Below are 13,561 nucleotides of genomic sequence, written 5' to 3' on the forward strand. Positions count from 1 at the left end.
TTTCGCGCTCTCTCTGCCATTTCATCAACCGACACACTGGAAAAGTCATTGAAGCAACTGAATTAGGAGTCACAGCCCAAGCCATGAATCTCTTCACTGTGCAACTGTCTCCTTTGATAATGGAAAATTTGCAATTTTCTTGCTCTCTCCATCTATCCCCACGTGGCATACATTGAATGCAGGAAGCCCTGCTTATTCCTGCAGACATGATAGTGCAGGGCTTTCGACATCTGGCGTTTTGCAAAGCTACAGGGAGAGAGGATTCAAGGGCAGCCTTGATGAGGCTCAGTCCTGTCAGTCATCACAACTTTCCCCGCTGTAATGCCTCGGTACAATCTCTTGAAAACTTTAAGTGGCCTATTTGCAAGTTCGGAGTGGTTCTGAGAGAGCGAGATGTGTGTGCAGAGCAGGGCTGAGTGCATGCAGTCATTTGACAGTACAACAAAGAATGCCGCACAGGAAAGGCTCAGACCCCATTCATTAGCATAAATCCAAAGGGCAAATGTTCAGCACACTTCTGAACTCTCTTCTGTGCAGCTGATGAACATCACTTGAAGGAACTGCTGATTGTAGGATGGCCACTAGCCTGCTCTTCTCTTCTGCTTCCATCTGGGCAACCCTCACCTGAAGTTTCACTTCAATTATGACTGAAATCCTTGGCTTCACTTAGCACTCTCCTGGTTCCTTCACCCTCTCGTCACTTCTCCTCTGATGAATAAGGTGGATGAAAATGTGCTGCAGGCATCTTTGCTGTTCGCAGTTCACAGATCTCCCTTGCAGTGCTGTCATTTTCCTGACTACCAGCCAAACGACTTCTTAACAGTAAGGCTTCTATGCTCTGAATGGTTGGAGCATTGCAGGAAAAAAAAACAACATTGACAGATTGATATGATCAGAAGGGGCCCTTTCGTTCTTCCTCCAGGAAAAAGAAAATGTATGAGGGTAGGAGGCTATTACAAATGCACCCGTGTAAGTACCATAGATAATGTGTTCTCTCCCTCTCATAGCAGAGACCACAGAAGCTACTCCAGATTTACTTGACTGAATGCCACAGGTATGATCAGAGAAAAACGTAAGTAACCCTAGGGTAGCTTGCAGAAGAGAAGAAGGGAACAGCTAATAGTTTAAGTCAGGCAAACCTTGCAGCAAGCAATTCATTCAGTAAGTGAATTTAGCTCCATTTCCTATTTGCAAATGATCCACAAACAGACTTTATTCCAAACATGAGTGTTATTGCAAGTTATATCATGGCTGTTTGATTTGAACAAATGGCAGCCCGTGCGTCAAGGACACACAGTATTCATATGCTCTATTACTTTAAGTGCCCTTGATCACCCAAGTCATGTGGTATTTTCTTAGATGATTGAAATTTTTATAAGCATTTAAATAAGTCACCTCCTGCATGAACATAGATGCAAACAAATTTGCACAAGTATTAGTTAGCAGTGATGTTCAATATCCCCTTTCCTTCCATTCATTCCTGTGCTCGAGGAAGTCCTACTGCTCCAAAGTCCCCCCCTCTCCTTGGTTGATGAGAGGTGGATTCACCTGGCAGATGCTAGTTAGGGTTGTTTCTTGGCTCCCAGCCTTCTCATGAGGAAGTAGAGCAGCACAGCACCAGACTGGGAAAGAACCAGTCCTTAACCCATCTCCTGCCAACTCCCCTTTCTTAGGGGCAAAAGACAGACAAATATAACGCAAACTGCTGTATAAGTAGGTGTGGTGGCTTTTTTTTTTTTTTTTTTTGTAATTTTGATGAATAATATCAATGTCTATTTTTAAGCATTTTTTCTATTTTTAGCCATTTAAATTTTCATAGGTGTGGGAAGATATGGGGAGGTCAGGCAATGATTTTCTGACAGTCGATGCTGAGATTAAAAAAATTAATGCTTTGTAACATTTAACACACAAATTGTGTCTACATGTTAAAATATACAAAATAAATAGCCTTAACTCAAACTCTAACAAGTTCTCAAGCAGCACTTTTCTTAACTGAAATTTACAGACAAGCAAAGTAGCATTGATGGAAATATTTTTTTTTTCATTGGTTTGTGTGTGTTCAGTGACCTCAAAGTTTACTGATAAAAATCTTATCCTTCCAAGCTTCTGTATTAGATCTTTTTGGAAACGTCCATGAAACCGAAATTACATCAGGGATCTCAAAACTTTCCAAGGGGAAAAAAACTGGATCCGCTTTTGTTTAGACATTAATATAAATTCTCAAATAGGAGAGGGAGGTCACCATGAGTCTGTGTTACGTGGTGAGTGTCAAATCATGTGGTAATGGCATGCAGCAAGAGAAGATTGGGGTGAATCTACCTATTTGGCTCTTACACCTTCCTCCTCCATCTTGTGGATAGGTTTTCTAGCAAAGGGGGCAGACCAGCCTCAGAATCAGAAGGCTAAGCAGGAAGAGTAGAGGCTAGAAGGATCTGTCCCCCTCTTCTCCCCCACAACCCAGACCACTCCCTAAAAGGCTCTCAGGAGTGGGGAGGACTCTGAGCCGGGCATTGTGATCAGGTGGTAGTTGTTTTTGCATAGATCTGTACATCTCCTCTACTATCTGAAAGAGAGAGAGAGAGAGAAGTTTCTTTGCAAAGCCTATGTTTTTTATTTTATCTGTCATATGTCCCCAAAAGATTAAACTACAAACCAGAGCGCCCACGAGAGTGTATAAACTATAGGGGAGGCTTGGGGCGGCAGCTAGACTGCAACATCCCACATCCCAAGGAGGGATGCCAGACAGGGACTCTGTACCTTGGGTGTGTACCTGAGAGGCTAGAACTAGAGAGACCATCTGAACTCTGCTCAGACCCAGTGGGCTTGGAAGAACGTGGGATCCAAAAGGTTGGGCCCAATATGGCAAACTGGTGACCATACACTAGGGGGAACCCCACACCAGGGCTGTAACACAAGCATAATTGTCCTCACTGAGGGTGAGCTCATTCTGGACATCTCAGAGCTTTCCACAGCTCTAGCACACATTCTATACTATAATTATTAAACATTTAGACAGCACCATAATCCCTGCCCCAAAGGCCTCACATATGAGTAGGATAGACACAGACCATAAAGATAGAAACAAACAGAAGAGAGTAGAGGACAGACACACGCAGGATAAATCCTGTTTTAAAAAAACCCAACCGTCCTTATATAATGAATTAATCTTACAAGTTTGCTGTTGCTGAGTAGAGAATGAGGAAGAGGAATGGACTGGGTAGAACAATGTGTTGCAAGTCAATAGTAGAAAGCAAGATGAAAGAAGGGGTTTTAAAGCAAGATCTGAAGGGGAGGAAGGATGGTTGGAGCATCAGAACAGGATTAGAGATAATTAAGAAGAGAACCAAGGCTGGAGACTGGTGGAGGAGACAAACCAATGGGTACTCAAGGATGAGAGAGAGTAGAGTTGAAGAAGTAAAACCTTGGTGTCAGAGAAAAGAAAGAGACAAGGTGTCTGAGAGCAGCAAAGAACTCAGAGGTTGATCGGCTGAGAAATCAGAGCAGTGAGTGATGGGAAGTGGGTAGAGGAGAATGAGACACTGAAAGGGAATCATAGAATCATAGAATATCAGGGTTGGAAGGGACCTCAAGAGGTCATCTAGTCCAACCCCCTGCTCAAAGCAGGACCAATTCCCAACTAAATCATCCCAGCCAGGGCTTTGTCAAGCCGGGCCTTAAAAACCTCCAAGGAAGGAGACTCCACCACCTCCCTAGGTAATGCATTCCAGTGTTTCACCACCCTCCTAGTGAAATAGTTTTTCCTAATATCCAACCTGGACCTCCCCCACTGCAACTTGAGACCATTGCTCCTTGTTCTGTCTAGAAGTGGTGCTCATCAGACAGGGCAGACTGAGGTAGAGCTTATCAGAGAGGGAACAGTATTGAAAGGGCCTGGTCACAAGAGCATGAACATGAGAAAGTCTAGAGCTATAAACAACAAAGGACAAGCCGGTCCACATGTAAGTTGAAGTTGCTTAGAATATGGGTATGAGAATGAGCAGAACTGGAGATGGCCAGGAGTGAAAGTCAGATCTGGGAGGCAAGGGGAAAGAAGAGCCAGATTGTGCGCAATATGAAGGTATAGGAAACGTGAGGGAGAGAGACAGAGAGAAGGGCTGGAAATGGCATGAAGGAGCAAAGCCAACCACCACTGCCATTTCACCACTGTTTCTTCCCTCTCCAAAAAGAGCCTGCTCTTCACCCCACCCAGATACCAGCCTTCTCCTCTCACTCACCTGTTCCATGCAGCCAGCTATTTCTTCAGCTCTGGACTCTTTGCTGGGAATCCTCCCTTCTCTCCAGCCTCTTCTAGCAGAGTACTTGGCCTGGCTGATTCCTTGGCAATGGGACGGGTCAGGACCCGAGCACAGGGGCAGAGACCACTCTGGTTCTTATGCAGGCCTCAATGCAGGCCGGAGTCCTGATGCAGCCTTTCCCCTACATCCAAAGATTTTCCCCTCCTGTGCAGCAGAGCCATCCATTATGGGGCATGGGGAAAGAATGAAAATGTGCTTGTTTCCAAATTGCTAACACAATTGGAAAGTGTCCAAACTACTGTACTGAACCAGTGACACAGCACAGATGAACTCATTTTTTGGAGCCACACTGGGTCTGCACATGCCAGATAGGGACTTAGGCTACAACACGTGAGCTGTAGTCCGATCTAGCTGGCCAAACTGTTGGAAACGAATTCAGCTGGAAGTGAGTTCTAACATTGCTCTTTAAATCCTGTTCCCAGCCCAGTGTAGACAAGGACACCTTAACGGAAATACTGGGAATTCAGTGAACTGCTGAAAGTTCATGTAGAAAAATCAATCCATGTAATACACACTAAGAAGGTTTCCAGTCTGTAAAGGGCAAGGGGTGCTTTATTTAGAGGCCCAATTCTGTCCTGGTCACAGAAAACACATTGGGTCATAAACCCTTTTTGCAGGAGAAATAGGTGTGAAAACATGAGCACTCAGCCGCCATTCGCTTTTGGGGACCTAATTTGTGCTGCCTTCACCTGGAGGCTGTCCAGTCCAGTATACATGACATGCTGCCTTCGCTAACAAATGAGGGGAATTCTGTAGTTTGAACTACATACATAGATGTGGGGGGAAAGAAAAACTCTAAACATGGTGCATGACCATAAACATGAAGACCTTTAATTTCAAAAGCTGATGAGAAGATAGCAGGTCTGAATTTATCACCTAGATTTATTTTTCACATAAGTAACCAGAAGGTTTGTATCTCTGAAGTGATCAGTGTTAGTGATGTGAAATACTACAGCCCTCAAAGTAAGTCGCTCATCAGGTAGGTCCTAGCCAGTTTGGGGACATGCAGCAGCCAAGAATCATAGAATCATAGAATATCAGAGTTGGAAGGGACCTCAAGAGGTCATCTAGTCCAACCCCCTGCTCAAAGCAGGACCAATTCCCAGCTAAATCATCCCAGCCAGGGCTTTGTCAAGCCAAAACAGGTCTTCAGTATGGCATTAAGTGAGCTGCAGTTCTCGCTAGTGTTAAGATGAGAGCAGTGTAAGAAGCTATCTAGAATAGCTAAGTGATCTCTTTTAGCATGGTGAGTATTTTAAATTTCCCCAACTAGAAATCTTACTGAAACAGTGGCGAAGGCAAGAATGTTTGAAAAGCCCGTCCTGTAATGCAGCACCTTATCTTCATTAAAGCTCAGATTTGGGAAAATCCCTAGGACTTGATTGTATCAGACATATCACAGAGGTATTCCTAAAGCATATGGACGAGACAGGAAGATAAAATGCAGCTGAGCAATTTTTCATTATCACCTTACCGGCTGTCTTGTGTATGGACACATCATTACACTTCTTTCTACGAGAGAAAAATGGGCTTTACTTCCGTATTAGGGCAGGAGAGCAAAACAAGAGCAAAACAGAATGAAGATGTAAGTGATGCCGGAAAAGATATTTAAAGGGACATTGTCAACCTGAAACCTTCCTTATTTTTGGAAAACTGATTAGAAATAGTTTTAGGCACTACACTTGGTTCCTGAATACTCCTGCTATTCTTGTGGTTTTGCGATCGCTTTTTTTCCTGTAAGAAATACAGAGAAAATTGACTGAATGTTTTGGGTGGGCACGGGGAGAAAAGGAGAGAACAGAGACAGTGAAACTGACTATGGACAAAGAGTTGTCAATTAATGCAAAAAATTGAAAGAGTACATTTTGTTTTTCACTTACAGTGATCTTACAAGATGACAGATGTGTGATTTTTAAATGCATGCTCTCTCCCAACCTTGCCCACTGTGTATAAATCTCCTTAAAGTATCTTTAAAAGTATGTATTTACATCAGTTTTGTTTTGGTTACACTGACCTGTGTAGGACATTTTGAGTTTGAAACATCTTACAGTATGCTTTAAATACTATAGAATTCTCTAAATAACAGCACTTACGAGCTGCAAGTGCTATTAAACATTTAGGGCTGTATTTTGAAACACAGGCTCAATTAGTTTCCTACAAATTAGAAATGCAGTGAATTGAGGTCATTTAGATTTAATTACCTGATTGTATCTGAAAATAAGCTACAACATCAGTGATCAAAAGTAAACTGTGGGTGTAAAACTGGGGGCCCAGTTAAGGCTGGGCTGAAAAGTAGTGCTCTTCCACCTTGAGACGTCTACCAGTGACAACTGTATTCTATTACCCAGCTTTAGATTGTCTTGTACCAGTCACCCAAATCTGTAGGACACGTGAGACACTAACACTGGCAGTAACAATTCAGTATTTCATTCACAATGCAAAAAACAATCTCCTTCCAATAAAAGGGATTTCAACTAAAACTTTCAACTCAAAATAAGATTTTTCTAGTTAACACAAAACACAAATGACATGCTTGCTCTGTTTCAGGCACTTTCAAGATCATAGTTTATTTACTGTAGGTAAAAAGCTAGTATACAGATTAGGGATCCCTTAAACTTCAACTCTACAGTTATACACCACTTAGTATTTTTGCTCTGAATGTTAACCAAAAAGTTTCTAAACACCTGTAAGCCCCACTATTAGTATGCATGTTATGAGGAAAAAAAAGTTTAATTTGCTCAATGCATAATATTTACACTGTGAAACCAGTGGCAGATAACAAGCAGTGGTAAAGAGGTAATAAACTTTAAAAAGCCAAAGTTTATATTTTTTACATTGTGCTAATAAACATAATTGTATATAAAATAATGAACATAGTAGAGCTTCCCATTACAGAAATCTTAGTCATCTGAACTGTAGTCATTACTTGCTAACAATTTACATGCAAGACCTCCTAGGTTTGACATTTGATTTTTTTTAAGTGTAAGTAGATTATGACATTTAAGAGACAAACATTAACTTGTGTACAAACAAAATTAAAAACTGCACTCAAGAACTGTACTGGTCACAAGCCTCTTTCATACAGAAATAATATAAACAATGACGGCAACTGGTCTCCTTTCCATACAACAAACAGTATAAAAGGCGATGCTTAGGCTGAGTTGTACCTGAATGGTACAACTCCATAGACATTGGGAACACACAGAGTTCACACATATGCTCTTTATAAGAGGCCCATCTTTCCGTCCAATGGCAATGGCTGAAAGCAAGTAAGGGGCACAGGTGTACAACTAATTAAATCTTGCAAAATACAAAGATGGGGGGCTGTTAATATACAATTCAAACTATATACAGAATATAATGGAATGTATCCCATCCCAAAACTGCTTTGTGAAACAACTGGACCTGTCTACACTAGCCTCGTAATTCAGAGTTGTAATATAACAAAATGTTAAGAGATTTACATGAGAGGTAAAACTTATGGGGCATTTTACATTAACTATTTGTGCAGATGTTTAATGGATATTCTAATTTTAAAATAATTTTGTTAAGCACATTTGAACCAATGTCTATATATAAAATGTCCTGACAGACACTTCAATATTTAACTTTGGTGATTTAAAAGGCCTTTTTGTGACTTTTGTTGAACGGCACGGCAGAATGTTACTGATGCGTGTACACATCTGCATCAACCCGAGATTTGGTGATCCAACAGTGCATGCACATTTCTTCCTTGAGGTGCTTTCCAAGTTAAACCATTCCAGCAACCAAAAAGTGAAAAATGGACGAAACTAAGAATTTCAGGTAACTGTAATTTAATAGGGAATGGAATGCCAATATGGCAGCAAAACTTTTTTTAAACAGGAAAGTCTCTTGTACCAGCAGAATCCGTATACAGATACACAAAGGGAGAGGGAATACACCACCTATCATTCCTGTGAAACAAGAGCTGATTCATCATGTGAGAAGGTACAAATTACAGAAAACATGAATAGTCAATAGAAGAGAAACAACTGCTTTACATAAAGAAGAGAGAAGAACACTTCAATCTGATCGCAGTTATTTTGTGAAGGCAGCTACAACAGCCCAGAGGACCTCATTTGTGTTGGCCTTCAGACATTCAACTTCAGGGTCTAAATCCAGAAGCTGCCGCACTCTCTTTGTGGCTAAATCATACTGCTCATCCAGTAGGGGGGCAAAAGCGTTCTCAAGAACATCTGAAGCATGGGCTAAGTAAATGAGAGCCAGCAAGCGCTTGTCCATGCGGTGAGGGTCATTCACCCATTTGTCAAGAACTGCTTCTTGAACTTTCTTGATGAGGCGCTGTTTTATATTGTTGTTGGTGAGAGGGTGGGTAGTCATGTCAAAAAGAAGGAAGTTCTGTTTCTCTGTCGTCAATACACCTTTTTCCACTAGGTTTTTAGCTAATCGTTCACGCACATTTCGTAATTGGTAGTGCAATTTTAATGGGTTCCATGTCTCACCTAAAAAAGAAACAAAAAAAATCAGTTAATCAAGGTTTAGCTCCTACCTTGACTATTAACAAGGATAAGTGTTCACTTTTTTTGTAGTGCAGAAATAACAGCTTCAATTAATATAGTGGCTTAGTGCAGAAAGATGCCATACTACTGGCAGATCTCTTCTAACCTCTGGCCAGCAGATATAGGCTTAGACAAGTGGAACGTAAGAGTGCCTCCCTGAACAACTTCAGGGCACTCCAACTTACATAAAACATGTAGCTGGTTTGTTTGCGCTCTGTTGAAGGTGAAATGCAAGCTAAGTGATGACTTTGTTACGACTATATATTTGTCATCACTTACGTATGTAAGAAAACCGTGGAAAGTGGAGAAGAAACAGAGGAAAACGATGAATAAAAATAATTCTTTGTGAAGAAAATGTCTCTCCAATCTTTCCCAGTTGTCCATTTCCAGCTCTACCGCTTGAAAAGGCTGGGAAACTGTCGTTTTCAGCCATTGCCATTCTTTCTGCCACAAAGTTGTGCTAATGCTGATTCTTATCCCAGATATCGTTCTAATTGCTTTACCTGGTTAGTTTTATACTCATTTCCTTTTTATAGACAAATCTGAGATAAAGGTGACCATCCACCCTCTACTATACGTCTTCTGTAGTGCCTGAAGAAAGCTATCATGTTTACATGAAATAAGGAAAGGCATTTCCAAACACACTGTTAAAGGAGAAGAACAAAATCTTTAAAAGTATTTTACTTCACCTTAAATATTTTGGGTAAAACCATGTAAATAAGTGCAGAGTATTACAGCAATGGCTACTGCTTAGCTAAGATTGACAAATATTTCAATTTAACTCTTGTTTTTAGTCACTCGTAACCTGCTTAAGCTTTTATCTTATGGGTTTAAATTTTAGATGCCTAGTCTGTTGAAAGTGAATTTTTTAAGAAAGAAAAGATAAGACCCAAAAACATACAAACAAAAAAGTTTCCCTCATATAAAAAAAATATCTTTTTGAAAAGCCAGCAAGGAGATGAAAGTTAAAAATTTGGCATGGAGATGGCTCTTCTTCATAAGGGCTTTCGTACATTTCTATGACAAATGTTCCGATTTGGCAAGTTACAGGCCTTTGAAAATGCCATTTTGCATATATACAATAAAAATGTTTAAATTGTAGCGGGTGTAATTCCTTCAGAACATTTCAAAGAAACACAGGGTGTGCTGCACATGTATATATAATAAGTTACAAATGTAATAAAAAACTGACTGTAAAGTTTTGTAGTGTGACTCAAAGATCCTGTGAACGTATGACTCCTTCAGCATGCACATTATTGCCTAGTGAACGACACAGGGCTCTCTACCAGCCCTGCCTGATTCAACGTCGTTTCCTCCAGTGGGTCCTGAAACTGTGCCTAAATAATGGATCACAGTAAGAGAAAGTAAGTAGGGAATATTAGCTAATTGTTTCCTTGCTTTTTTAGGTGTTTGTACTACTCAGATGTAGATCGTTGGTGCTAATAAAATGAGTAGTTTGGTGACACCTTGTGTCCAACTACATGGAACTGCACTACTAGAGATTTAGACGTGGTGGTTGTATTTTCAGAAACAGTGGATGTTCTGACACAAGTTTGCATGTTCTGTAGGCTGCTTTCCGTAGGGATCACCTTAGGGACCACGCCTGCTTGAAAAAGTTGCCTTAATATGGCCCAATTTGCACTTCCATGATGGCTCTGGAAGAGGTCACATAAGCAACCTTCTTAAATAGAATCTTCCTTTCTCTCTCACTTACATTATACTGCACTAATTTAAGATACGAGTGGCTTTTGCCCAGGAAAAGTCTTCAGCCAAAATACTAAAAAACAAACACTGTGTGTTGTTGTGAAGTCTATTTAGAAATCCAAGTATTATTCTTCAAAAAGCAGTTCTCTAAACCAAGGATTCCCAAATCCTACCCCCAAACCAGCCACCAAATAACAGAGTATAAATAAAGAAGATTGATCTAGCTTTCAGGCATATCCACCTTCGGCTGTGATCTCCTCAGAGCTCAGAAGGGTCAAACCAGGTCAAAATATGGATGAGACCTTAAAGGAAAACCTAGGGTGTTGATGACACATTACATGACCTTTGAATCAGGACTGGCCTAGTACGCTCAGCATGGGGAAAACAGGCAGTGTGCTAATATGAATGAGGTATTTTGGATAAGAAAAGTAAATGCCTTTACAAGCTGTGGAAATAATTGCAGGATTAGCGGGCTGTTAACCAGAACTCCTATTAAATCACAAAACTGTTCTTTCCTTTCCCTCTCCCATTAATTCATGCACAGTGAAAGAAGAGAGAGGAGGGATAGTGATAATGAATGTGAAGTATGAAATGAAGTGGGAGAAAAGGTGAATCAGTGAAGAGGGAAGGAAGGAAGGGAAAGAATGAGATTCCACTCTAATTTAAATACTGATCTGAGTTATTTGTGCTATACAGAAGGGGGGGGAGGGATCTCAAGGGAACACTGATTTTAGCCCTCTAACTTCATTCTGCCTGTCCTGAAGTCATATTGTAGTTTCCATTGAACACAGTAGTTTTCTTCACTTTCTTTTCTAAACTACATAGTGTTGCTCTGTAGTGTTCAACAACAGCTACAATCCATGTAAGAGTAGCTGCATTTCATTTCCATTCTGGGTGAAGTAACAGAGACAAACAGGGTGGATAAAAAGAGATGATTTTAAAAAATCAAATACATTTAAATACATTTTTCTTTAACATAAACTTGTTTAAAATTAAACTGACGTTATGACAATTTATGTTAAGGCATAATTTTACTATATTCTAGTCAAATAATTTAAATAAAATATGCTGCATCAATGAACCCTCCTCAAATTTTAATGAGTTGGAGGGTGCTGATTTTGTAATTTATATATAGAATCAGGGGGAAAATCATATTTGAAGTCAACTCAAGTTTTATAAATACGTCACAACGATATGTACTGCATTAAGTATCTATATTATTTTCAGTCTTTATAATGGGAACAAATGCTGGCATTTATATTTTTACAAATGTAAGTACTTCTAGTTTCTGCTGAGCAGAGAACCTTTTGCCTTAATTACTTTTGGTTTCAGTTTGCTAGCAGCTGGTGCAAAGAGAATATTTTCTTCATGTGGACTATTTCATTCAAAATTGAGAAACCAGTTTGGAGTTGAAAAAGCAAGAAAGCTTTTTTAGTCCTAAGTGGCACACAGGATCTGGTTCAAGAGGTGAATAGAGCTGACCTGCTTAGTAAAACCAGCCATAATGTAATTAAATTTAGCATCTTTCTGGGGGGAGGACGGAGGAAAGAAATCCACCACAGTAGCATTTAACTTCAAAAAGGGAAACTACACAATAGGAGGAACCTAGTTAAATGGAAATTAAAAGGAACAGTCACAAGAGTAAAATGTCTGCAAGCTGCATGGAAACGCTTTAAAAACAACACAATAGAGGCTCAATGAAAAAACTGCCATTGTGACTAAACAAAGTAAAAGAGGCAGTTAGAGGCAAAAAGAGATCCTTTAAAAACCGGAAGTCAAATTTTACAGAGGAAAATAGAAAGAAGCATAAACTCTGGAAAGTCAAGTGTAAAAGGATAATTAGGCAGGCCAAAACCAACTTTGAAAAACTAGCAAAAGACAAAAAGAAAGAAAGGAAAGAAAAACAGAAAAAAAATGTAAATATACCAGAATCAGAAACCCTGCCAAACAATCAATATGGCCACTGGACGATCAATGTGCTAAAGGAGCACTCAAGGAAGACAAGGCCCTTGCAGAGAGGCTAAACGAATTCTTTGCATGGGTCTTCACTGCAGAGGATGTGAGGGAGATTTTCACACATGAGCCATTCTTTTTAGGTAACAAATCTGAGGAACTGTCCCAGAATGAAGTGTCAATAGAGGAGATTTTGGAGCAAACTGGTAAGTTAAACAATAATAGATACCCAGAACCAAATGGTATTCACTTGAGTTCCAAAGGAACTCAGATATGAAATTGCAGAACAATTAACTGTAGTATGTAACCTATAATTTAAATCACCCTCTGTAGCAGATGACTGGAGGATAGCTAATGTAATGTCAACTTTATAAAAAGGCTCCAGGGGCAAGTCTGGCAATTACAGGTCAGTAAGCCTAACTTCAGTACAACGCAAATTGGATGAAACTATAGTAAAGAACAGAATTATCAGACACATAGATGAATACAATATGTTTGGGGACAGTCAACATGGCTTTTGTAAAGGGAAATCATGCCTCACCAACCTATCAGAATTCTTTGATGGTGTCAATAAGCATGTGGACAAGGGTGATCCACTGGATAGACTGTACTTGGCTGGACTTTCAGAAAGTCTTTGACAAGGTCCCTCACCAAAGGCTCTTACGCAAAGTAAGCAGTCATGGGATAAGAGGGAAATTCCACTCATGGATCAGTAACTGGTTAAAAGACAAGAAACAAAGGGTAGGAATAAATGATCAGTTTTCACAATGGAGAGAGGTAAGTAGCAGGATTCCCCGAGGATCTGTACTGGGACCAGTGCTGTTCAACATATTCATAAATAATCTGGAAAATGGGGTAAACAGTAAGGTGGCGAAGTCTGCAGATGATATAACATCACTCAAGATAGGTAAGTCCAAAACTGACTATGAAGAGTTACAAAGGGATCTCTCAAAACTGGGTGACAAAACAGCAGATTAAATTCAATGTTAATAAGTGCAAAGTAATGCACGTTGGAAAACATAATCCCAACTATACCTACAAAATGGT

General features: G+C 40.1%; 1 protein-coding gene across 1 annotated transcript in view; it reads right to left on the bottom strand.

Annotated features, from left to right (window-relative positions):
* Positions 1–6,853: 6,853 nt before the first annotated feature.
* The window catches only part of GOLPH3 (golgi phosphoprotein 3), a 51,292-nt gene continuing 44,584 nt past the window's right edge, over positions 6,854–13,561 (bottom strand). The window contains exon 4 of the mRNA XM_034773730.1: positions 6,854–8,800. Coding sequence (XP_034629621.1) covers positions 8,376–8,800 — 425 coding nt within the window. The 3' untranslated portion in view covers positions 6,854–8,375. The remainder of the gene's footprint in view (positions 8,801–13,561) is intronic.

Source organism: Trachemys scripta, chromosome 6 (assembly GCF_013100865.1).
Source record: "Trachemys scripta elegans isolate TJP31775 chromosome 6, CAS_Tse_1.0, whole genome shotgun sequence".
Classification (NCBI taxonomy): Eukaryota; Metazoa; Chordata; order Testudines; family Emydidae; genus Trachemys; species Trachemys scripta.